The following is a 24,817-nucleotide window of genomic DNA, read 5'->3' as shown; positions in this document are numbered from 1 at the left end:
TTACCACTTACCTATCTTTTCCAAATCCAGGGCAGGATTTGCTACAGCAGTCTTGCAGGGCCTACTAGCCAGCCCTAACTCTTTTTGACTGCCTCCACCCTTCCTCAGCTTTGGGAATCAACCCAAGTGTGATGACTGCAACACTGAAACATGAAGAACATAGTACAGTTGTGTACACTTACCATAAATGTAGATGTTCAAGTGTATTCACTGTTGCAGTCCTGGTTTCCCTTCCTCTAGCCCCCTGGTTTTCTCTTTCTTTCTACCTCTCCTCTCTGTGGCTATTCCTAATGGTATTGGTATTTACTTTTTACTGGTGGTGGTTTCCACACCATATACTAGCTCCCTATTTGGGGGCTCCTGACATTTGTGCATGAAAAACTGATGTAACGGCGTTGGCTGCCTGTTCTTATACCCCTGATGACCTGACGTCATGGAAGAAGCGACAGCATCCGACGCAGAAATACTAAGACTCTGGTATTCGGGCCGACTGAGGGCTACCTGCAGGCAGATAACCCAAGTGTGATGACTGCAACAGTGAATACATTCAAATATCTACATTTATGTTAGTGTACACAACTTTACTTTCTCTCTGCTGAACAGTTTGACAAAAGGAAAATGAAAAGTGTTGCCTCAGTGTGTGGACTTCCTAACTAAAGCAAAGGCCCCCTCTCATACTGTATGAGACACTGCACAATTTAAGATATTTTAGTCTTTCTTAATAACTTAAATTTTCATATCCATGGATGTCCTTGGTATAGTTACACTGTACTATTTTCAGTTTACTTATGCTTGTTTTTTTTGTAAGGTTTCCATACTGGTATTCTGTACTCAAGTTTGGGTCTAATGTAATTAACAAACAATGACTTTATCATTTCTCAATCAGAGGTGGTTAGGAAGGATTGGGAAGAGAGATGGGCTAAGCAATTCACAAAGAAACAATGGAAGGACATATGTATGTCTCCCAAATATGCAACAAAATCTAAAAGATTTAGGATTTTTGCTTGGAAATGTTTACATAGATATTTTTATACCCCAAGTAGACTTCAGAGAATTATTCCCCAGGTAGATAGCAAATGTTGGAGGTGTGAATGGGAAGAAGGAGGTAATTGGGAACATATTTTCTGGGAGTGCAGTGAGTTGGCGGACTTTCTGGATTTCCTGCGGGATGCACTGTCAGAGATGCTGGGTGGGCAGATGGGTGTGACGAGGTAGATGATTTTTCTAAGCTATGATACAAAATCAGACTTACCTAGACATGGTAGAGCCTTGCTGCCTCTAATTATGGTGGCTGCTATAAAAGCAATTACTAGAAAATGGAAATCACAATCTATATCAACTATATTAGAAGTAGTGAATATAGTAACAAGAGATAAAACAACTGGATTTGAAATCTTTAGAAAAAGGTAGGAGCAAACTACACAGGAAAAATGTGAATTGTGGGAACAATACAGACGGGAAGAATAAAGTTTAAAAGAAGGGTGGACTTAAATGAGCTGTGTAATGTTTGACTGAAAACAATTGGGCAGATTATAAGTGATGTATAATGTTTGGAACTGGGAGTGTATCAATATGGTTTGTGATATAACATGATGGCAACTAGGATAGTGTCGGTTTGGTCTCTTTTCATTTATATAAATGTATGATTGCTTATATTATAAGTGATGGTTTAATAAAGATGTTTCTTGTTTAAAAAAGCGGACATGAACTGAATAATGTATGTAATGTTGCTTAGGTTATATGATATGTAGGAATGTATGTGAACCATAATGTTTGTTAATTTTAGATTGTTAATACAGTTTAAGTACTTTTATATAAATGTAAATGTGCCTATGTCACAAATGACAATTCACTAAAAGGTGTTCAAAGAATGACTTAATTATTTCAGATTTTCCAGAATTTTTATACAACATATAGTTCTATAACTATCATTGATCAGTTGGTTGATATGATTACAAAAACTCACAGCTGGCTCTACCCATATACTGGGGTCCTTAAGTAAATCTACAGTTTCAACCACTGTGTGCTGTACTAAATATTCTGCTTTCAGTTTATGTCTCCCAAATCACATATGCTTAGTTTTTTATGTATTTTTCAGCATATTATTCCCCTGTGCCCAAATGCTCAATTTAGTCCAATTCTTTTTAAAACATGCCCTCTCTGTAACACAAGTAACCAGTTTATCAAGTTTCAAGTCATCTGCATACAGACTGTAGAACACCTGAGATAAAAAAAAAGATAGAGCTGAAAGATAGAATCAAAATGAAGAAAAGGCTGGCTGAATTTGAGACTGCTCTAGAACAGATGTTTCAAAAAATAATAGAATTAGAGGACAGAGCAATTAGGGGAAACCTTAGATTTTCTGCTGTACCAGAGAAGTTGAAAGGAGCAGACTGTATTAATTGTTTGAAAGCACAAATAAGCAACTGGACTGGTATTCCCAGCAGGAGTTGTTATTTGAAAGGGCACATTGTGTATGCTCCAAACCTGGCCATGAGAAAGCAAACTAGACCTTTAATAGTAAAGGTGCAATCTTACCAACAGAAGCAGTTGATCTGACAAAAATGTGGCAGAAGGACAAAATACTAAAAGTGGGAGACAGTAGAGCATTTGTGGAAAATGATTACTCACTTGTTTTATCTGCCAACGACGTTCCAATGATGATTACTCACTTGTGCACCAGGCAGAAGAAAAGTTAATTTATTCCACTAATCAGGGAAATGTCAAGTGCTGAGATTCAAACTGCCATACCAGCTATCTTCAGAATATTCTTTCCTGGAGTGCCAAAATTATTTCTTGATGCAGAATATGTTAGGGAGGAAATGCAGAAGTTTGTCCTACAAAAGCTGAGCTGTGAAACAGAATGAGATTCTGCTTCTTGTTCTTCTGGTAATAAACACCACAGAGCCAGTGAATCATTTTCCAGTGTTTCAATGGAAATGCTTGAGAGACAGAAAAAAACACAAGAGTTGACTAGAAAAATTGAGAGTACAATGGAAATGAAGCAGAGACTAGATTTGGAAGAAGGAGATAAACAGGAATAAAGCCAACCATATGACAGAACAAAAAAAACTGAACATATTGGACTTTTTTTTAACTTTATTAAACCTGTAGGGGATTCTAAGGCATATGCCCTACTTCACGTCATTAATGTTTGGAAGAACAAGTATGAGGTGGGAGAGGAAGGAAGCAGTTAACTGTAAGTAAAACAAAATGTTATTGTTAATGGTAGTATTTTTATAATGCATGATATAATTTGCTTGCTATAAGGAAACGTTTTCTCAGTTATTTCAAGTGTAATTGGTATAACTAAAGTAAACAGGTGCCTCTGTTTTTTTCCTTCTTCTCTCTTTCTCCTTGTTCAGTTTTAAGAAATATAGGCACTGTAATGAAAAAAAAAGAAGAAAAGAAGTCTGTTTAAAAGAGCATGGTTCAAGAAAAACGATGTCCTTTTTCTCATTCTTGCATAGTGAAATGACTGGATTAAGGCCCTTGGCTTGATCTAGTAACAAGTTTTAAGAGAAAGCAAATACATAAAAAAGAACACGGAATATAATAAATCCTTCATCTAGCAAATAAATAAATAAATGTTTGTAGAAGCAATCTGTATTTGGTTCTCATATATCCATGGAGACAGTCTGAGGAAGAGCAATAAAAACAGAATACTTTCTTTCAATGGCTAGAAGATTATATTTTCTGAAAGCATTCAAGTGTTTTCCCAGTTTGGGAGGAAAACAAAGGTAAGATAAAACCAGACAGCACTTAGTAGAAGCACAGGCTGAACCATGTATCTTAGCATGGATAACCTTCATTTTAGGTTAACCCATGTCTCTAATTGTGGCTGTCAGTTTGGGATAACTGTTCTTATTAGGAGGGAAAAACTTAAATATTTGAAGATATACATAGTTTTGTATGTTAGTATTAAGTTAACAGGTTTTAGAGGTGTATCGGGGTGCATTTGTTTTACTGGGGGTGCATTTTTGAGGGCTTTCAATAAAATAAAATATTTTGTAAGATGTGATATAGACTCAAATGGATACAACAAGAAACAATTGTTTAAAAGATCAGCCTGCCAAATGTTAGTGTATGCATGTAACACAAAAGTTGGAACTAGATGCTTAACAAAGAAGCTGCTACACATAAAACAAGAGAATAATAACTTTTTAATATAATGATGCTTTCTATATTATCTTTAAATGTAAATGGTCTCACAGATATATATGAAAGAGAAAGAGTAGTGAACTATATTACAAAATATAGAGTGCAAATAGCTATGATATAGGAGACATATTTGGAAAGAACTTAACATGTAAATTTGCTAAAGAAAGGTTTTCATGATGGTTATTTAGCAGAATATCTTGGACCAAGGACAAGAGGAGTACTTATATTAATTGCAAGAGGAGCTCCAAAACTGATAGAAGAGGATAAAAAAGCTAATAATGGTAGATTTGAAGTACTAAAGGGCCACTGGCAAGGGAAGAGGATTACACCAGCTTGTATTTATATTCCACCTAAAACTGCTATAATGGCACAAGAAAATTCTGGGAGAAATAATCAGCTTTCATCAGGGAATATTACTTATAGGTGAGGACTTGAATTTGATTTGCAGCAGTGAATATGTGTCTGGGGTCCAATGAAGGAAATATAACAAAAGAGGGTAGAATTTTGAAGAAATTTATAAAAAATATTTGGCCTGGAAGATAATGAATTCAGTAATAGGAGTTTGGAGTGGATGTACATATTATTCCCCAATATACAAAAATTGGGTTAGACAGAACTTATGTTTCACAGAAACATGTGCATTTAATTGAAAGTTTTGATATGCATCCAATAAGTACTTCAGATCATGTGCCAATAATAACTAAAATAAAAACTCAGGGTAATGAAATAAAAATGAGGCACTGGCACTTTCCCACCTATCTGGTGAAAACAGAGGAATTTAAGAAATGGATAGCGGTAATTATTCTGGAGTTATTAGAGAAGACAGGAATTTCTTCTGAAAATATACCTAGGAACTGGAATAAAACTAAAGTGGAGTTTAAAAATAGGGTAGAAATAAAAAAGAGAAATATGGTTATGAAGTAACAAGAATTATTCAGAGGGATTGACAAGTGTTAAAGTATTACAGAATAGGGGAATCTCACAAAACAAGAGGAGAGGAAATTCCAGGATGCTAAACAGAAAAAAAGGGATTACCTTGATAATATGCATGAGCTTAGAAAGATTGCTGTTAAGCAACTGTTTTTTGATAACTCTAGAGCACAAAAACTTTTAGCACAAAGACTCATTCAACACAAAGTAGACAGGGTTGTCACCAAGCATAGGCAGCTTATAACAAGGAAGATAACAAGAGATCTTGTAGAGGCACTAGAAATACTTTGGAAATTCTATGAAATTCTGTATAAAGCAGAGAGATATGGAAATCAAGAAATGGTACAAATGGAAATGTTTATGGAAGAATTAAATATGCCAAGGTTAGAGGTAGATGAGGCACAATTACTAACGGTTAGGAGATGAGATAAAAATAGTGATGTATAAGCAATCCACAGGAAAGTGCCCAGGAAGAGATGGTATTCCTTTGGATGTTTGGGAGCTATAAAGGAAAAAAACTGATAAAGATATGGAAGGTTTAGTTAAACAGCATTTTAAGAGGAGGAGAAGCACCAACATCCTAGAAGAAATCAGACTTCCAAGATGGCTGCACATTGAGTAACAGCTTGTTTTAGCTCTCCCAGTGGGAAAAGAGAAACTCAGCAGAGAAGGCCAGTAGACTTGTGTTTATGTAAATTTCAGTACCTGACTAGTAAGTCCACTGTCTGGATGACAGGAATAAAGAAATATAGAAGACCTGGAAAAAAATCAGCTACAAAAAGTAAGGAAGAAACACTGACTGGGAAAAGTTCTGCAGCTGTTCAGCAAAAAGCAATGCAACCTTCAGACATTATTTCTAGTAATCGTAATCTACAGGAAGATATAGGACAACTGTATACAAACTCAGTTAAAATAAACAAAATGCTGATGGAGTATATCAACACAAACAACAAAAGACTGGAAAAAAATGGAAGAAGCTTTAAACAGATATTCAGATGAGATGCTAAAGCTGAAAAATCAGAGGTTGAAATAAAGAAAAGGCTTGCTGAATATGAATCTGCTCAGGAAGATATGTTTCAGAAATAATAGAATTAGAGGACAGAGCACTTAGAGAAAACCTAAGATTTTGAGCTATACCAGAGAAGCTGGAAGGAACAGACTAATTTTATGAAAGCACAAATAAGAAACTAGACTGGTATTCCACAGCAGGAGCTGTTAGTTGAAAGGGCACATCATGTGTATGGTCCAAATTTGGCTATAAGAAAGCAACCTAGACCTTTAACAGTAAAGATACAATCCTGCCAGCAAAAGGAGTCGATTCTGACAAAATTATAGCACAGAATACTAAAAGAGGGAGACAGCAAAGTGTTTGTGGAGAATGATTACTCACTGTACACCAGGCAGAAGAGGTGCAAATTTGTTCCACTATTCATGGAATGTTGAGATGCAGGTGTGAGATTCTAACTACTGTACCCAGCTGTCTTTAAGGTATTATTCCCTGGAGGGACAAAATCATTTTTAATGAAGTACATACTAAGGAGGAAATATATAAGTCTGTCCAACAATAAGGAAGCTGTGAAACAGAAGGAGATTCTGCTTCTTGTTCTTTTGATAATAAAGACAACAGAGAGCCTGTACCTTTGAAACCTTTTTCTAATTTTTCAACAGAAAATGTTGGAGAGAAGGAAGGGAGTGTGAGAGTTGACTAGAAGAATCAAAAGTATGTTGGTAATGAAGCAGAGACATGATTTTGGAGATGGACAGTAATAAAAACAGTAACTTAATATGGGATTACAATGCAATAATTATATTTGTGAAATATGACAGAACAAGAAAATCTGTAAATATTGGACTTTTTTAGAATTTGTTGGACTTGTGGGAGACTAAAGCATATGCCATCCTTCATGTCATTAATGTTTGGAAAAGTGCTTTGGGGAGGGGAAGAGGAGGGAGAAAGTTAACTGTAAGCAAAGATTTTTTTCTCTTAAATAGTACCAATTTTGTGTCATGTGGCTTTCTTTACATGCTATAAGGTAACTTTTTTCACTTATTTTTAAGGGTAATGAGGATTGTAAACAGGTGCTGCTGTTCTTTTTTTCTTTTCTTTTTCCCTTTTCTTACTCTTTTTGTTCAGTGTTAAGAAATGTTGGCACTGCAATGTAAAAAAAAAAAGAAGCTTGGTTGGAAAGTATATTAAAGGAATAATCAATGTGCTTTTTCTCATTCTTGCATGGGGACATGACTAGATTGAAGATCTTGGATTGACTTGGTAACCAGTTTTAGGAGAAAGCAAGTAAATGAAAAAGAACATTGAATATTATGAGGCTTTTTTTCTAGCAAATACATATATGTTCAGTAGCAGTTCTGCAGCTGGTCTTCATGTTTCCATGGAAACAATCTGATAAAGAGAAACTGACTGCCTGGTTCTCATGTCTCCATGGAGACAATTTGATAAAGAGAAGCAGGCTACAGTCTGTTGGAGAGTGACTGGCTGAGGAAAAAACAAAACAAACAGAGAAGTTGGCTAGGAGATGATGTTCTCTAAAAGCATTCAGGGGGTTTCCCAAAGTAGATAATGTTCCCTGAAAGAATTCTGGGGCTTTCCAAAGGTAGTTTATGTTCTTTGAAAACATTCATGAGATTTTCCAGCTGGGAGAGCTATAAAGATAAGACAAAACCAATCAGCGCTTAGTAGAAGCACAGGCTGCACCATGAATCTTAGCATGGATAACATTTATTTTACGTTCTCAAGTTTGTGAGTGTGGTTGTCAGTTTGGGACTATTGTTCCTATTAGGAGGGTAAAACTTCAATATTTGAAGGTGTACATAGTTTTGTGTGGTAGTATTAAGTTATTAGCTTTTAGGGGGTATTGGGGTGTGTTTGTTTTTTTTTTGTTTGAGGTCTTTCAATAAAACAAAAAGTTTTATAAGATGTGACATAGGCTCAAATGTATATGACAAGACACAACTGTATAAAAGTTCAACCTGCCAAACAGTGTATGCATGTAACACAAATGCTGGAACTAGACGTTTTACAAAAAAAAGGTGTTATACATAAAAGGTGAAAATAATAACTTCTTAATATAATGATGCTTTTTTTAATGCCTTTAAATGTAAATGGCCTCTCAGATAAATACAAACAAGAAATAGTAGTGACCTATATTAAAAAATGTAGACTGCAAATAGCTATGTTGCAGGAGACACACTTAGAAAGAAATGAACATGTTAATTTGATAAAAAAAGGTTTTCAGGATGGTTATTCAGTGGAATACCTGGGACAAAGGAAAAGAGGAGTGCTTATATTAATTTGCAAGAGGAGCTCCAATAGTGACAGAAGAAGATAAAAAAATATAATAACTGCAGATTTGTAGTGCTAAGGGGCTACTGGCAAGGGAGTAAGATTACACTGGCATGTACTTACATTCCACTTAAAACTGCTATAATGGAGCTTAAGAAAATTTTCTAAGAAATAATCAGTTTTCAGCTAGGAATATTACTTACGGGTGGAGACTGGAATTTGATTTGCAACAATGAAGACTTGTCTGGGGGGGCCGAGAAGGGAAAATATAATAAAGGCAGGTAGGTTTTGAAGAAATTTAATGAAAATATTTGGCATGGAAAATGTGAATTCAGTAATAGGTGTCTGGAGTGAATTTACATATTATTCTTTGCATATTATTCCCCAAGATATAAAAACTGGGCTAGGCTAGACAGAACTTACATTTCACAGGAAGATGTACATTTAATTGAAGGTCTTGATACCTACCCAATAATTATTTCAGATCATGCACCAATAATAAAAATAAAAAAATAAAAAAAACAAACCAGAAACTAGGTCTGCTATATCGGAACAAAAAATTCCTAACCCCTGAATCTAGACTTACCCTGGGCCAGGCACTCCTCCTCCCCTCCCTCTTATATGCCACCCCAGTTCTTACCAATATCCAGGCCTCCACTCTAAACAAACTGCAACAGACTTACCATAAAATAGCCAAATTCATTACTAACTCCCCATACAACTCACACCACTGCATTTCTTTAAACTCTCTTCAATGGCTTGAACTTCCCCTGTTTCTGCTATCTTATCAATTTCATATGCTACACTCTATTCTTTATAAACCCTCCTTCTGTCCATCTCTATCTTCCTTAGTCTCCATCTACATCCCATCCCGGACCCTCCATACTGCTAACCAACAATTACTTGATATCTACCACCCAAAAAGGTCAGTAGGCAAACTACTCTACAAACACTCCCTTGCCCATGCTTGGAAAAAACTTTCCCTTGACTTACGTTCAATCTCCCACACCTCACACTTTAAAAAATGAACTAAAAGCTTATTTTCTCAATTCCAGAACCTGCCCTTGCCATGACCCTACCTAGTCTTCCTTCCCTTTATGTACCCTCAAAAGGACCATACTTAGTACCTCATTACACCTCTCTCTCTCCAATGTGTCTACTATGCATTTGCACAATTTTATACAAACAAAAAAATTTTATTGTTGACCTATTAAACTATATCAATGTAAAATGGTTACTTAGCTTCTTTTTAATGCAGCTTTAACTTTATGCAAGTAACCCAACATATGCAAATCATTTTGCTATAACTGCTATTATATCAATATTGTTTAAAATTGTACTTGTTTTAAAATGTATTACTGGAGCTTTTCTCCTTGGGTCTACACTGAAAATGGGCCACAAGCCCAGTTGGACAAACCCAGTTAACAAATGTCAATAAATAAATAAATAAAATAATAATAGCTAAAATAAAAACATAGGGTAATGAAATAAAAATGTGGCATTGGCGCTTTCCCAACTATCTGTTGAAAAGAGGGGAATTTAAGGAATGGGGTAGTGGAGATTATTCAGGACCTGTTAGAGAGGACAGAATTTTCTTCTGAAAATATAGCTAGGGAGTGGGATAAAATTAAGGTAGAGTTTAAAAATAGGTTGGAAATAAAAGAAAGAGAGCTATGGTTAAGAAGTAACAAGAATTATTTAGATAGACTGACAAATGTTAAAGTATTACAGAATATGGGTAATCTCACAGAACAAGAAGAGGTTCAACTGCAGAATGCTAGGCAGAAAATAAGGGATTACCTTGATAATATGCACAAGCTTGGAAAGATTGCTGGTAAGCAACTGTTTTTTGATAATAACACAAGAGCATAATAACACAAGAGCACGACTTTTAGCACAACAACTCAGGCAATAAAAAGTAGGAAGGACAATTACCAGACTTAGGGAGCCTATAACAAAGAAGGTAACGAGAGATCCTGTAGAGGTATTAGAAATATTTCTGAAAGTCTATGTGAGTTTCTATAAAGCAGAGAAATATGAAAATCAAGAAAAGAAACAAATGGAAATGTTTATGGAAGCATTAAATATGCCAAGATTAGAGGCAGATGAGGCTCCATAACTAAGAGTCAGGATAGGAGATGAGATAAAAATTGTGATGTATAACCAATCTACAGGAAAGTCCCTAGGAATAGATGATATTTTTGTGAAAGTTTAGAAGCTAGGAGGAAAAAAAATGATAAAGATCTGGAAGGTTTTGTTTAACAGTATCTTAAGAGGAGGAGATATGCCACCATTCTGGAAGAAAGCAGTGGTAGCTGTAATACCTAAAAAGGGTAAGGATGCATCAGATCCAGCTTCATACAGGCTCATTTCAATACTAAACCATGATTATAGTGTTCATGTCTATAATGGCTAAAAGAATGGCAAATGTAATGCCAAAACTGATAGACATGGATCATTGTGGTTTTGTGGAGGTGAGGCAAACATTTGACAACATTAACAGAACATTGATGATCCAGAGGGAAGCAGAATGTAAGAAAATATCGTTGTTGGTGCGTCTTGATGCAGAGAAAGCATTTAACAAAGTAAGCTGGAACTTCATGAGCAGGGCAATGGAAGCATTTACATTTCCTGAAAAAATTAGAAGGTCGATTAGGAGAATATATGAGGGATTGGAGTTGAACATTTAAATGGGTGGGGGCCCTCTCTGATAATTTCTGCTTGAGCAGAGGAACCAGGAAGGGGCATCCTGTTTTCCCTTTATTATTTGCATTATATTTAGAACCACTGGCAGAAAAATAAGGGACTGAGAAATTCAAGGATATAATTGGTATGTAGTCAAGAAAAGCTAGCTTTATTTCCAGATGATATAATTTTGTACCTGACAAAACCAGAAAAAGACATTACATTGTTGTGGAACATTTTGAGACAGTTTCAGATCTTTTCAGGATACAAAATTAATGAAGCTAAGACAAAGGCAATAGTGGAAAGTTATGTACCGACACATGAACTGGTTCTAGAATACTCATGTTTAATGGGACATGATAAAATGAAATATTTAGGAGTATGGATTAAACATCTAGTGTGGCAGCTAAGGGAAGAGACTAAACAAAAGATAATACAAAATAATATTAACAACAGCATAGATTGTTTTTAAACATTTACATACCAGAAGAACAATACTAAGATCTCATACTTGGATGTTCTTCTTGAAAAAGACTTGACCAATGGTTATTATTTTTCCAAAATACAGTGGATATAAAAAGTGTACACACCCCTGTTAAAATGCCAGGTTTTTGTGATATAAAAAATGAGACCACAATAAATTATTTTAAAACATTTCCCACCTTTAATGTGACCTATAACCTGTACAATTCAATTAAAAAAAAAACAAATATGTTAGGGGAAAATATAAAAAAAAAAAAAAAAGTACAATAAGCTGGTTGCATAAGTGTGCATACCCTTGAACTAATACTTTGTTGAAGCACCTTTTTAATTACAGCATTTAGTCTTCTTGGGTATACACCTGCCATCAATTAAAGAGACTCTGATTAACCCCAAATAAAGTTCAGCTGTCCTAGTAGGATTTTCCTGACATTTACTCAGTTGCCTGCTACAGCAAAATGCATGGTTCACCGAGAGCTTACAAAGCATCAGTGGGAACTCATTGTTGAAAGGTATCAGTCAGAAAGAGGATACAAAACATTTCCACAACATTGGATATATGATGAAACACAGTGAAAACAGTCATCAAAAAGTGGAGAAAATATGGGACAACGGTGACGTTGCAAAGAACTGGACGTCCCTCCAAAATTGATGAAAAGACAAGATGGAAACTGGTCAGGGAGGCTGCAAAGAGACCTACAGCAACACTGAAGGAGCTGCCAGAATTTCTGGCAAGTACTGGATGTGTGCTACATGTGACAACAATCTCCCATATTCTCCATATGTCTGGGCTATGGGGTAGGGTTGCAAGAACAGGAAGCCTTTTCTTATACAGAAAAACATCCAGGCCCAACTAAAATTTGCAAAGCAATACATCACGTCTCCCAAAAGCATGTGAGGAAAATGTGTTATGGTCTGATGAGATCAAGGTTGAACTTTTTGGGCACAATTCCAAAAGGTACGTTTGGTGCAAAAACAACACTTTGCATCACCAAAAGAACATCATCCCCATGGTGAAGCATGGTAATGGCAGTATAATGCTTTGGGGTTGCTTTTCTTCAGCTGGAACTGGGGCTTTAGTCAAGGTGCAGGGAATTATGAACAGTTCCAAATACCAGTCACTTTTGGCCCAAAAACTTCAGGCATCTGCTAGAAAGCTGAAGATGAAGAGGAATTTCACCTTTCAACACGACAATGACCCCAAGCACACATCCAAATCAACAAAAGAATGGCTTCACCAGAAGAAAACTAAAGTTTTGGAATGGCCCAGCCAGAGCCCAGACCTAAATAAAATAGAAAACCTGTGGGGTGACCTGAAGAGGGCTGTGCACAAGAGATGCCCTCGCAATCTGATAGCTATGGAGCACTTTTGCAAGGATGAGTGGGCAAATATTACCAAGTCAAGATGTGCCATGCTGATAGACTCCTACCCAAGAAGACTGAATGCTGTAATTAAATCAAAAGGTGCTTCAACAAAGTATTAGTTTAAGGGTGTGCACACTTAAGCAACCAGCTTATTGTACATGTTTTATTCTTTATATTTTTCCCCTAACAGATCTGTTTGTTTTTCAATTGAATTGTACTTGTTATAGGTCACATTAAAGGTGGGAAAAGTTTTGAAATGATTTATTGTGGTCTCATTTTTCATATCACAAAAACCTGGCATTTTAATAGGGGTGTGTACACTTTTTATATCCACTGTATACCGAAAACCCACCTATTCAAACTATTCTTCTACATTTTTCCAGTGCACATCCCTTGACACAAAAAAGATCTGCAGTCAAAGGACAGTTTGTTTGAGCTGCAAGGATGTATTCTCATGAATCAGACTTTTTAGATGGATGTACTAATTTGGAGTCAATGTTCATAAGAAGGGTGCATCCTAGCACCCTGGTTTGTGAATTATAAAATGAGGTCATTACGAAAAGAGAAAGGAAGTTTTATGTTCCCTTGTTGACTAAGAGCTTCATTGAGAATCATACTGGGCTTGATAATCATCAAATAGAAGGCACATGCTTGCACTCATGCTCCTTTATTAGCAACTTCAACTTGGATAGTAAAGTTGTAAGTTGGGTACTTAAAAACTGGTTGTTGTTGATGTAGGGACCAGAGCTCCATAACCCATTCACAGAAAAAACAAAAATTGTGAATCTGAAGGAAAGGAACCGCAAGAATATTTTGAAATCTGTATCTGACATTAATGTGGGGAGTAATGTTTCCAGACAAATGAATAAATATGGATTTTGCCAGCTTTGTAAATGGATTCATTCAGGGTGCCACTTTACTATAAGGGACAAAGTCCACACTGTTAAAGGAAAATTTAACTGTTGCAGTATCTTATATATGCTGCTTTGTGGTAGGGGAATTATATATGCCACTTTGTGTCAACATTGCTGTTGTTTTTTATAGTGGGAAGACAGAACAGATGTTAAAAGATAGAATGTATGAACATCTTTATGACATCCATGCAAAAATATCTCTAGTGCTTTGGCAAAATATTTAATAGAATTTGTCAAACACTCTTTTAAATTTGTTGTTATGGAACAAGTTATTCAAAATCCTAGAGGTGGGCCGTGGCACCTCCACCTCGAAAAAAGGAACTATACTGGCAATTAGCTTTAAAAGCTGACTGTTGGCCAGGTTTAAGTGAGAGCACCACCATTTTAAGTATTTTAAAATTTAAATCTGTATGGAGATAGGCAACTAATGGAATATATTTAATTTGTCTTAGAGGGTGTACTGTGACTTTAAAAGTGATGTTCGACATTGATTAGGTCCTGTGATCTTTGGAGTGGGTTATTTAAATTCTATCTTTAACTTTTATTGACATCTGATGAAGTCTTAGAAAACTACTAAGATGAAAGCCCTTATCTTATCTTTGTATGCCTTGAGGTGTGTTTTTAACTGCTGTTAGTTATTAAAGTTTAGGCTTTTTAGTTTAATTGATTTGCTGAAGTCGTCATTCCCTGCAGGCATACTTCAGTTTCTTTTGGTTTGTTTGCTGGCTCATTTTTATTTAGACTTTAAAGATTCACTGCAGACTACTCTGTCAGAGATACTGGGTGAACAAATTGCTGTAACTAAGGACATTATTTTTTAAGCTATGATACAGAATTGGAATTGTCTAGACATAGTAAGGCCTTGCTGAGTCTAATTATGGTGGCTGCCAAAAAAAGCAATTATTAGAAAATGGAAATCAAAGTCTTAACTAACTGTACTAGAAGTAGTGAATATAGTAACGGAGATAAAACAACTGGAATTGGGATCTTTAGAAAAGGGTAGGAGCAAATTATATAGAAATAATTGGGAATTGTGGGAACAATACATGCAGAGGAGGAATGAGATTTGAAAGAAGACAGGATTTGAATGAGCTATGTAATGTCTGACTGACAATGTCTGTATAGATTATAAGCGATGTATAATGTTTGCAACTATAATTATGTCATTATGGTTTGTTTTCATTTATATAAATGCATGATTGATTGTAGCAGATATGATAAAAAAGAAAGAAAGCAAGACATTGAGACTGTTAATTCAAGTTAGTTATTGCTTTGTTTGCTAGAGATTCAATTGCTGGATTTTCGTCCAGACTGAGCTATTCCCTGTACAGGCACTGAAAAATCTGTTTTGATTTTTGAAAGATAGAGACAGCAGACTGAACTATTCCCTGTACAGGCACTGATAAATATGTTTTGAGTTTTGAAAGCTAGAGACAGTCAGTGTAAAGAGGGTACAGTATATTTCACAGATAAGGTCTAGTTCAGCTGATGGACAGTGTTTGCTGTATGTCACCTGTCTTTAAATGTTCAGAACTTTTAATGTTCCATTCCTGTGCAAGACTATTACTCCTTACTTAGATTTTAAGTGTAATGCTGTATTTTCTTTATTTTAAGTAAAATGATTTTTTACTGAATTTTAAATGAGTGTAGCTGATGATTTATTTATTAGGTTACAGGCATATATGTTGAGCAAGTGCTCATATAACTAATGGCACTTGCCTTTTGGCGTGTTATTGCTCAAGCTACTGTTACCATTCAACTATTCAAAAGTTGACTTATTTAAGGGCAGAGAATAAATTGTGTGCTTGGTTTGTAGTTTACCTAATGCACTGTAAAGTGATGAAGCAGGATGTTTGTACTACAGTTATTATTTATCCCCTCCCTTCCATAATATAGCATATGTGTGAGTGTTTGAGACAGACAGAGAAAGGGAGAGAGAAATAAGGCATTTAGCTCAGAATCTAAGACAGTTCAATTCTGAGGAGCCAGGACTTATAACCCAGATCTGCAGCTGTATAGTTTAAAGTTTATTTGGATTAGCAAAGCAGCAGTGCACATTTATTGTATATCTTGAAGGTTAATCACCCCTCCTATATTATGTTACTTGTAGCAGTATATATGTGAGAACATATTCCTGTTCATGGCATATATTTAATATCAGTGGTGTGGTTTTAAAGCCCATACCATCACATATTTTGTGTGGCAATGGTGTGATTCAAACCCATACTACTGCCCATTCATCAGAGTTAGATCTGCTTTTTGGCTGATAAAATGATCCTGCTTCTCATATGAAGTTTTGTACATTCTGTCTGCTGTTTTTGGTACTGGAGATTGGAACCAATTTTATTTACATTTTATTTACCAGGGTAGAGCAATGATAACAAAATGAGCAACTACAAGCTCAGCCTGGGTTACATTCAAAACAGCAGCAAGAAAAATGTAACAAATACAATCAACAGTGGAACACAGTATAATACAAACTGGTCACTAAAAGAGAGATACTATGTGCACATTTTACATAATATTAAGGTATACATTTTACAAGCAGAAAAGTGGAATCACGGTAGTAGCAAGAAAAAGGTAAGAAGCGAGATTTACCTTGAAATTTGCAGGTAGCAACCCATGTATTTAGAGGACAAAGCAAAAGATAATTACTGGTAAAGAAACAGTCCTTGAGGGGACAGAGGGAATGAGAGAGGTAAATGCTGTAAATCGACAGAAAAGGTAAAGCTATGTACACACTTACAGAAGCAGACACATAATGGTAATTGAAAGAGTAGTGGTGCAAATGGGGTGATCTGAGGAAATTAACCTAATGCAGCGTAGTGTTTAAGTGATATGTCCTGCATTCTGGCATTTACATTTGGATTGCTCAAGGATGTGGTTGCATAACTAGTAAGCTATAGACATTATTTACAATACATTCTTTACAACATTACTACTGATATTATTTACACAACTTTGTGTACATTTTTGGGCTGCTTGTACTCTTTCAGATGTGAGGACAGTCACTCTATGCTCAGATATATGCATTTATACATTATTTAATGTATCCATTGTTTCATAGGTTAGTAATAGGCTAACTGTCCCTGTAGGCAATTTTAATTCTAGCCAATTATGTCATGTGAGAATCAAACCCTGCACCTTGTGTCTGTAAGGTAAACATGTGCATATGCAACTATTTTAAATTAAAAATATTTAAAAAAAAACATACCTTTTGCAAGAGAGCTGTGGTCCAGTTGTTCACTCTAGTAATTATGTCATCTTCTCTGTTGTCAATCTTTAACAAGTGCATATCATGTGAAGCACTTACAGCATTGACAATGGTATCTTTGTCAACAAAGAGCTACAAATCACAAATTAACACAATTATATGTAGAACTCTTACATTGCATCTTACAACTATGCATTTACATGCATATCTAAAAAAACTACTCACACTGGCATAATTAAGATCTCCCCATTTTCCCCTGTTATTTGGCAGCAGAGTTTGCCACTCATTTTTCCTTTGTGATGAAAGAATATCTACTGTCAGGGTACTTTTATTCTGTATATGATTTTTCCCTGGTGGCTTAGATGATATACCCCACTGGACACAAGTATCCCTTTTCAGGAGTAACCCAGAGACACTGTCTTGGTTAAGTGATAGAGTCAATTGAAGGTAAAAGGACATAGTAAGAATCAAACATTGTACCCTAGACTACAGGAAGAAGCTTATTAACAGCCCAAAGCCTTCATCATTTGTGCTAACTGATTAGCAGTCAGGTAACAGAGCTAAAATGGATTTAATGGGCAATGGTAATCTGATACATGTTTATTCCTTGCCTTGGCCTTCCTAGACAATCCCAACAACCCCATATTGTTCCCAGTCACTAAATCGCTACCATGCTGGGTAGTTGCACAACAAGTGAGTTAATGTGGCAAGTCTGGTTAATTTAGGAAAGTGGTTGCAGTAAGCTATGGCAGTTTGACCTGAACTGATCAACTGAGCTGTACATAGAAGAGTGAAACATTTAACGTGTCAGCAGCCAAAGTCAAAGACTGTTACATGGCATGACAGAGGGTTAAATATCTGAGGGAGCAGTTGCACGAAAAAAAGATTTTGCTACTTTCTCTCAGCTGGAATAGGATACATGTGTGTGTGTGTGTGTGTGTGTGTGTGTGTGTGTGTGTGTGTGTGTGTGTGTATACATGTACACACACACACACACACACACACACACACACACACACACACACACACACACACACACACACACACATACAGTTTCCAGTATTATCATTCTAGTTCTACTGCACTGCATCTCTCAGCCAACTTAACATTCTTCATTTGAGCTTGTTGACTGTTGGGTACATAGCCATAACTACATAGGTAGTGGTGGTGGTCACTACTGCAATATCAGCCATACAAGACTGCAAAAATGAAACAGACATTTTTTTTCTGAAATGTACTATAACTTCACCAAAAACCTTGTGTGAATTAATATAGTTATGACACAAACATATATACAGGCATCTGACAGAAGGTTTCCCATTGTGTGGGACTGTGCAAGCGTTGTCTTCTTTAAGAAAAAAGCAGTTCCCTGGAAAATGATGTCTTCTTTCTCAGCAAGCATTCTATATCCAGTGTTTTTCATAAATTGAAGTAGTAGATTTTAAATATTGCCCGCATACACTTAGAAAGTTGTCAGAATAACACCTTTTGCATTAGCATGTATTTACTGAAGGATATGAAGTCTGAAATTAATTTGTGTCATTATATACTAACTTCACCCCTTAATGATTTGCCAGAAAACCACAAATTTTATGAGAAAAAGACCACAAATATGAGGCAAAAATTGGGACTGTTGAGAGGTATGCAATCTAACATCATCTTTGAAATAACCAAAATAGATTTGTTGTGTAACTTTTATCAGACATCTTTATTTTAAAATAAATCTGACTGGATAGAGGTGGCACCAAAGTAGCTGTTTGCCTATAAACAGATGATGCAATCAGGGCCAGCCATAGGAATTGTGGGACCCAATTTGGTACATGCTTGAAAACCCAGTGACACAACTGTCTCAATCACTTTGCCACACTTTCTCCAATTTGCCAGAAAAGCACACAATTTACAAGGAATAGACCAAAAAAAAAAAATTCTAAAAAGTTTGAAGCAGTTAAGAGGTATGGTACCGGCATTCATTTATGAGTGCTGAATGCCAGTACTATGTTTATGGGCATACCTGCCAACTTCTTTGCTCAAGAATTCTGGACAAATCAGGGACAATTTTCAAATATTAGTCTAATTTACTTTAAAATTTTAATAGAATAACAGGTGTTACATCAACATGCATTTTCTGAGCATTTTATTTATTTATTCTTCATTGACTGTGTTATTTGAGACCTGTGGTGGTATTTGTATTACTAGGGGAGATTTGGCCAGGGTATCAGGAACTTCATCAATTTATTTCAGTAGCTGCCATGGGATCTGTTACCACTAACTCAAGTAGATGGAACCTTGGTTTAACATCTCATGGTTCTGAACTGCAGATTACAGTGACAAGTGATGGGCCCCAGGGGCTACACAAATTAAATTATCTGCACTTTTCTGATGGGGTCCTGATTGACAGTGGCATACAGTAGAAACCAGACAGCAATCAGCATTCAGATGATCAAATCAGTTATCCACGTTTTTGACTTATCCATCAACAAAATGACTTGGGAGCAGAAACTTAGGTCAGGATTCATTGGCAACTTGTGAACTATGCAGTTGGGTGGAAATGCCCAAGCATGGTCCAGTAGCAATTCATACTTCCATGTTGTGTAACAGTACAGGAAGCAAAAATGATGTGTGTGTAGGGAAATGAGGCCATAATACAAATGTATACAAGGTGAACTTAGTCAAAATTCATAGTCGTGTGAGGGAAACTGTGCAATAATCTGTGTCTAACTATAAAAGGGCAAAGCATGTTAAAAATATTGAGTTTCACGCAGTAAACATGCTTGGGTTATCAGCTTTGGTCATCCAACAGCATACATCAGCAATTAGCTCAGCTGCTTCCTACCTATATGAGTGAAGTGACATTTAGTATCAAAGGAAACAGTATCAACAGCAAGTTACATACCACAGTTTTACTGATAAGACTGATTGGTCAAGATATTATATGAACCCTAATTGACATGTCACCCATGTACAGAATCTATAGAAATTAATTACATTTCCATACCTGCTTATATCAAAGTATGTATATATCCTGTTAATCTTGCTACAGGGACCTTTCAGAGACCAACAGGGGATACAGTGAGTATTTCTCAGGCCTTTCCCACTAGAATACTGTATAAGCTCTTTGATATAATGTTTCTACATGTGGAGGTGCATACATGGTTTCCTAGCACACCACAATTAGCTGCCAGTATCCTGCTTCGCTTGTGTGACATTGTCTACCTCCCTGAGGCACCGGGTGTCATAGATTTCACATATGTTGCAATAAAAATCACACCTGGCCCACAGTCACAAATATCTGTGACTAGGAAAGGCTGCCATTCCATGAACTGCCACATGGGGGAATGTGTCAACACAGCATCCAGGTGGTTCAGATGATTCACATATATGTCATACATGTCAACTATATCACTACATCTTACAAGGTGACATTTCTCAAGGCCATCCAACTGCTAAGTGCAGGCATTGTGGTTACTATTAATGCACATGGCCAAATATACAGCATGTTGAATGTAGAATGTAGCAACCTCCCCCATATGTTGACACTGTATTGCAGGTAACTCTGAATACCTGCTACAGCCCTGGCTAATGATGCCTCATGGAACCACATAGTATGGCCGAACTCCAATGCAATGGTACACATTCCCAAACCAGTAGTATCATAGACCATATGTTTGGCCTGCTCAAAACCCACTTCCATTGCCTTGATATGTCTTGGAGGCACTTTGGTATGACCCTGTCACAGCCTTCAGGTTGTTCCTAGCATGTTGCATGCTCCATAATGTGCTGTTGAACAAACTGGGTGGGCAGCTCCATGATACCAGTACCGTTAGAACATACACAAATACAACCAGCAGTGAAGGAGCATCAACACCATCATTCAACAAGAGTGAGGGGGAACATTATCAAGTGAGATCCACACAACCCCACCCAAACAAAAAGGGACACAGTATATGGACGTGCAGCTGAAGCACTGACATCTAGCCTAGAACTATACCAAGATAAGTACACAGTGACAGTATGGTATGGTGTCACACAGAACAAACATGATGCATGCAGTGTTTGTATCAGGTTATGCTGGTCAATGCATGATCAGGCCATACTGTGCATCAGACAAGGGGAAATTGGAGTGGGCCACAGTCATCATTTGCACAAGTGGAATGAGGCATAATGATACATGGCTCTCAAAACTCACTCTGGATGATAGTGGGGGCATGTCACAGGTGGAAGATGGGGAACGTCAGGTAAGTACTCTATGCTAGGGACAATTTCCACCTCTGATGGGGTAGGAAAATCACAGTGTGATCTTGATCTGAGGCTACTCTGCTGGCTTCTTGCACTATGACTTAGGGTCCCTCCTTGATAGGGAGTGTGTGTGTGACTGTGGCATCATGACCAGGATGTAGTCTGCTAGTGTGGTGTCCTGATCTCAACGACCATGATAAGATGGGACAGAGGAGTGTCATTCACTGCTAGATGCAGGTGAGAACTCTGTACTCTGTGATGGTCCCCCCCCCCATACAGCCATCTTGGGTAGGTACCCTACAGGCTGACCTCGGACAACAGTGCCAGTATGGGCAGAGATGGTAGAACTGGCAATCCACAGCAAGGAGGTAAAGATGGAACTGATTTGTGCCACAATAGACCTCATAAGACCAATAAATATAGTCTCCCTAGAGTCCATGTTTTCATAGAGCTGCAAGCAGTGCTGGGCAAAATCTTCATGAATGCCAGGCAGTGCAGCAAGCAGCTCCATGCTGTCTGGATAGACGTAGATTGTACTTGGACGATAGTCTGGCACATCTGATGATTGATCTTGAGTACTGTTGTTATGTCAGAGGGCAACTATCCCACAAAATGGAGACAGGTACCCCTGCAAGGCTGCACAATATGGTATATACTCCAGATGCACTATGCTTATCTGCTGCTGCAGTCATGGGGTATCACTGGAGCTCAAACCTGGGGGGGGGGCTGACAGCTCAGAGTGTACAGCCTCAAGTTCAACTCTGGGTGAGGCCATAGCTTCTTCCTGTATTGTGGGTTGATATTCACCCAGGATGAAGAAAGACATTGCCATCTTGTCATCTTATTGTGTCTCGGGTATCTATCTCAGGATTACTGTTATCACCTGCATGGGTGCCAACGTCAGACTGTTCTGTCGTAGCTTCTACAGGTGCCGCTGTAGCAGTGCTCTGTCCTGTGAATATACAATAAAAGACATACTGGACCTAGCATGAGTATCTATGCTACAAATTTGTTGTTGTGGTATGCACACCAAAGGTTTCCAATACTGACATGGCTGGATACCTGATATGCATTTAACAAAACATAAGTAACATATGTTATAGTCAACGTACAGTCTATATTTGTAGTGTTGCTGTACAGAAATGTGGTGTATGTGATACTAACCTGGTATCATCCACCAGTATGTTTACATTTTGGGGCTGGTCCATCCTGATGCCAGTGGCCACTCCTTCAGGGATGATTCTAGTACTGTTGTGTCCCTGCAGGGACACAAAAAATCTCCTCTAGCTCTATTATCTTGCTGCTCCTAGCCCCCCCCCCACTTGTCGTAGAAAAAGAAGTTATGTACTCACCATAACGTTCCATGTTTGTAGTCCATCTCGTCCTTCATTCTTACATATGGGTTCGGGATGGACTACAAACATGGAACATTACGGTGAGTACAAAACTTCTTTATGTTCTGTAGTCCTACCTTGCCTTCATTCTTATATATGGGACAGCGTCCCTAGCACCATTTTCTCAGGTGGCTCACGGGAATATACTCCTAAGAACCGTGGAATCAAAGGAGGCTCTACCCCTTGAGGTCAAATCCAATTTGTAATGAGTAATAAAGGTATGAGGGGTAGCCCAAGTTGCTGCTGCACAAATACTGTCAATTGGGACTCTGGCTTGAAAGGCAGCAGATGTGGATAGGGATCTGGTAGAATGAGCCTTAATTTTAAATGGAAGTTCTTTTCCATAAGAGTAGATAAAAGAGATACAGTTGGAAATCCAATTAGATAGAGTTACCTTGGAGACTGGCAGACCTATCCTAGTTTCAGAAAAGGATACGAACAATTGGTCTGATTTTCTAAGTTTCTTGGTTCTATGTAGGTAGAACCATAACTGTCTGTGAACAAGTTGATGAAATTTATATTCTGCACTGTTTGAATGATTAGGAAAAAATACAGGCAGTTCGACAGTTTGGTTCAAATTAGACTGAGAGCAAACTTTGGGGATGAAGGAAGGGTTTGTACGAAGGGAAACTCTGTCTCTCTGAAAAATCAAGTAAGGTGATTTGACTGACAGTGCTTGCAACTCTGACACTCTTCTAGCAGATGTAATAGCTAGTAGAAAAATGGTCTTCCAGGACAGAAACTTCAGTTCACAAGAATGCGCAGGTTCAAAAGGCAGGGAAGTAAGTTTGGACAGAACGAAATTTAGATCCCAAGGAGATACAGGTTCCTGAAAGGGAGGTCTTAGCAAGGTAATGCCTTTAAGGAAAGTTTTACACAATCTGTGAGCCATCAGATTAGGCTCATGTTGTCCCAAATGAAAATTGGATATCGCTGCCAGTTGAACTTTAATTGTAGCAACAGCTGATCCCTAATGGAAAAGTTTGGTTAGGAATTCTAACACCAAGGGGATGGGTGCTGTGTAAGGATCTACATTTTTCGCTTTTGCCCAGATAGAAAATCTTCTCCATTTGCTAGCGTATAATTTCCTCGTGGAAGGTTTGTGGGAAGACGTGATGATATGGGTCACTGCAGGTGAAAAATCATGAAGCCTGACTAGGGATGGAAGTGGAGCAGCCACGCTGTCAAGTTGAGGGTGTGGAGGCAGGGGTGAAGGGAACCTGACATGTGTGTCAAGAGGTCTGAAACTGGGTCCAGAGTCCATGGATCGTCTAGGAGATGAGGCCCGAGAAAGGGGAACCAAATCTGATGAGGCCAGTAAGGAGTGATCAGAATAATTTTGCTTCCCAAGGCCTTTGCTTTCTGGATCACTTTTGATATGAGCGGAAAGGGGGAAATGCATAAAGAAGTCCTGGAGGCCAGTTGTAAACAAGTACGTCTCTCGGTGACTCCCCCAGAGGGGGGATAAGGGAGAAGTAGCTGCTACATTTGGCAGTGATTGGACTGGCAAACAGATTGCAGCAAGGCAGTCCCCATTTTTGGAAAATCTGTTCTGCGACTTTCTGATTTAGAGACCACTCATGTGGCATCGAGATTGCCCTGCTGAGCTTGTCGGCTATCACACTGGTTGTCCCTGGGATATGCATTGCTACTAGAAAGCACTGGGAAGATATCGCCCACTGCCAAACATGAAGAGCATCTTGACATAGGGGGTAAGATCTGGTTCCTCCTTGCTTGTTTAGATACCATACCACTGACATATTGTCCAATTGGATTGCTATCGTCCCTAGAGGAAGAAAGTTGTGAAGTGCTTGCAAAGCTAGTAGCACTGCTCTCATCTCTAGGACATTGATATGCAAGTGAGCCTCATGATCTTGCTGTGTGCCTTGGACAGTCCTGCCTAGATAATGCCCCCCCCCAATCTGGGAGGCACCCGTGGTCACAGTAGCAATGGGTTGGCGAGGAAGGAAGGGTGTTCCTGTCGTCAGTTGATCGGGCTGAATCCACCAATGAAGGTCCTTTTTGCAAGATTCCGTTATGAGAATATGATGAGACAGAGGTAGTTGTTGAAGAGACCACTGAAAAAAAAGTAGCCATTGAAGGATTCGCATATGCAATCTGGCTAGTGGAACTCGAGTTA

The 24,817-nt window shown here is 37.7% G+C and overlaps 1 protein-coding gene across 1 annotated transcript in view; it reads right to left on the bottom strand.

Moving 5' to 3' along the window:
* DRC3 (dynein regulatory complex subunit 3) overlaps positions 1-24,817 on the bottom strand; it is a 557,555-nt gene that overhangs the window by 32,924 nt on the left and 499,814 nt on the right. Inside the window, exon 11 of the mRNA XM_044089663.1 lies at positions 17,048-17,179. Coding sequence (XP_043945598.1) covers positions 17,048-17,179 — 132 coding nt within the window. The remainder of the gene's footprint in view (positions 1-17,047; positions 17,180-24,817) is intronic.

The sequence above is a fragment of the Protopterus annectens genome, chromosome 12.part0, assembly GCF_019279795.1.
Source record: "Protopterus annectens isolate FY-2018-M chromosome 12.part0, PAN1.0, whole genome shotgun sequence".
Classification (NCBI taxonomy): Eukaryota; Metazoa; Chordata; order Ceratodontiformes; family Protopteridae; genus Protopterus; species Protopterus annectens.
This window is presented reverse-complemented; position numbering and strand designations above follow the sequence as displayed.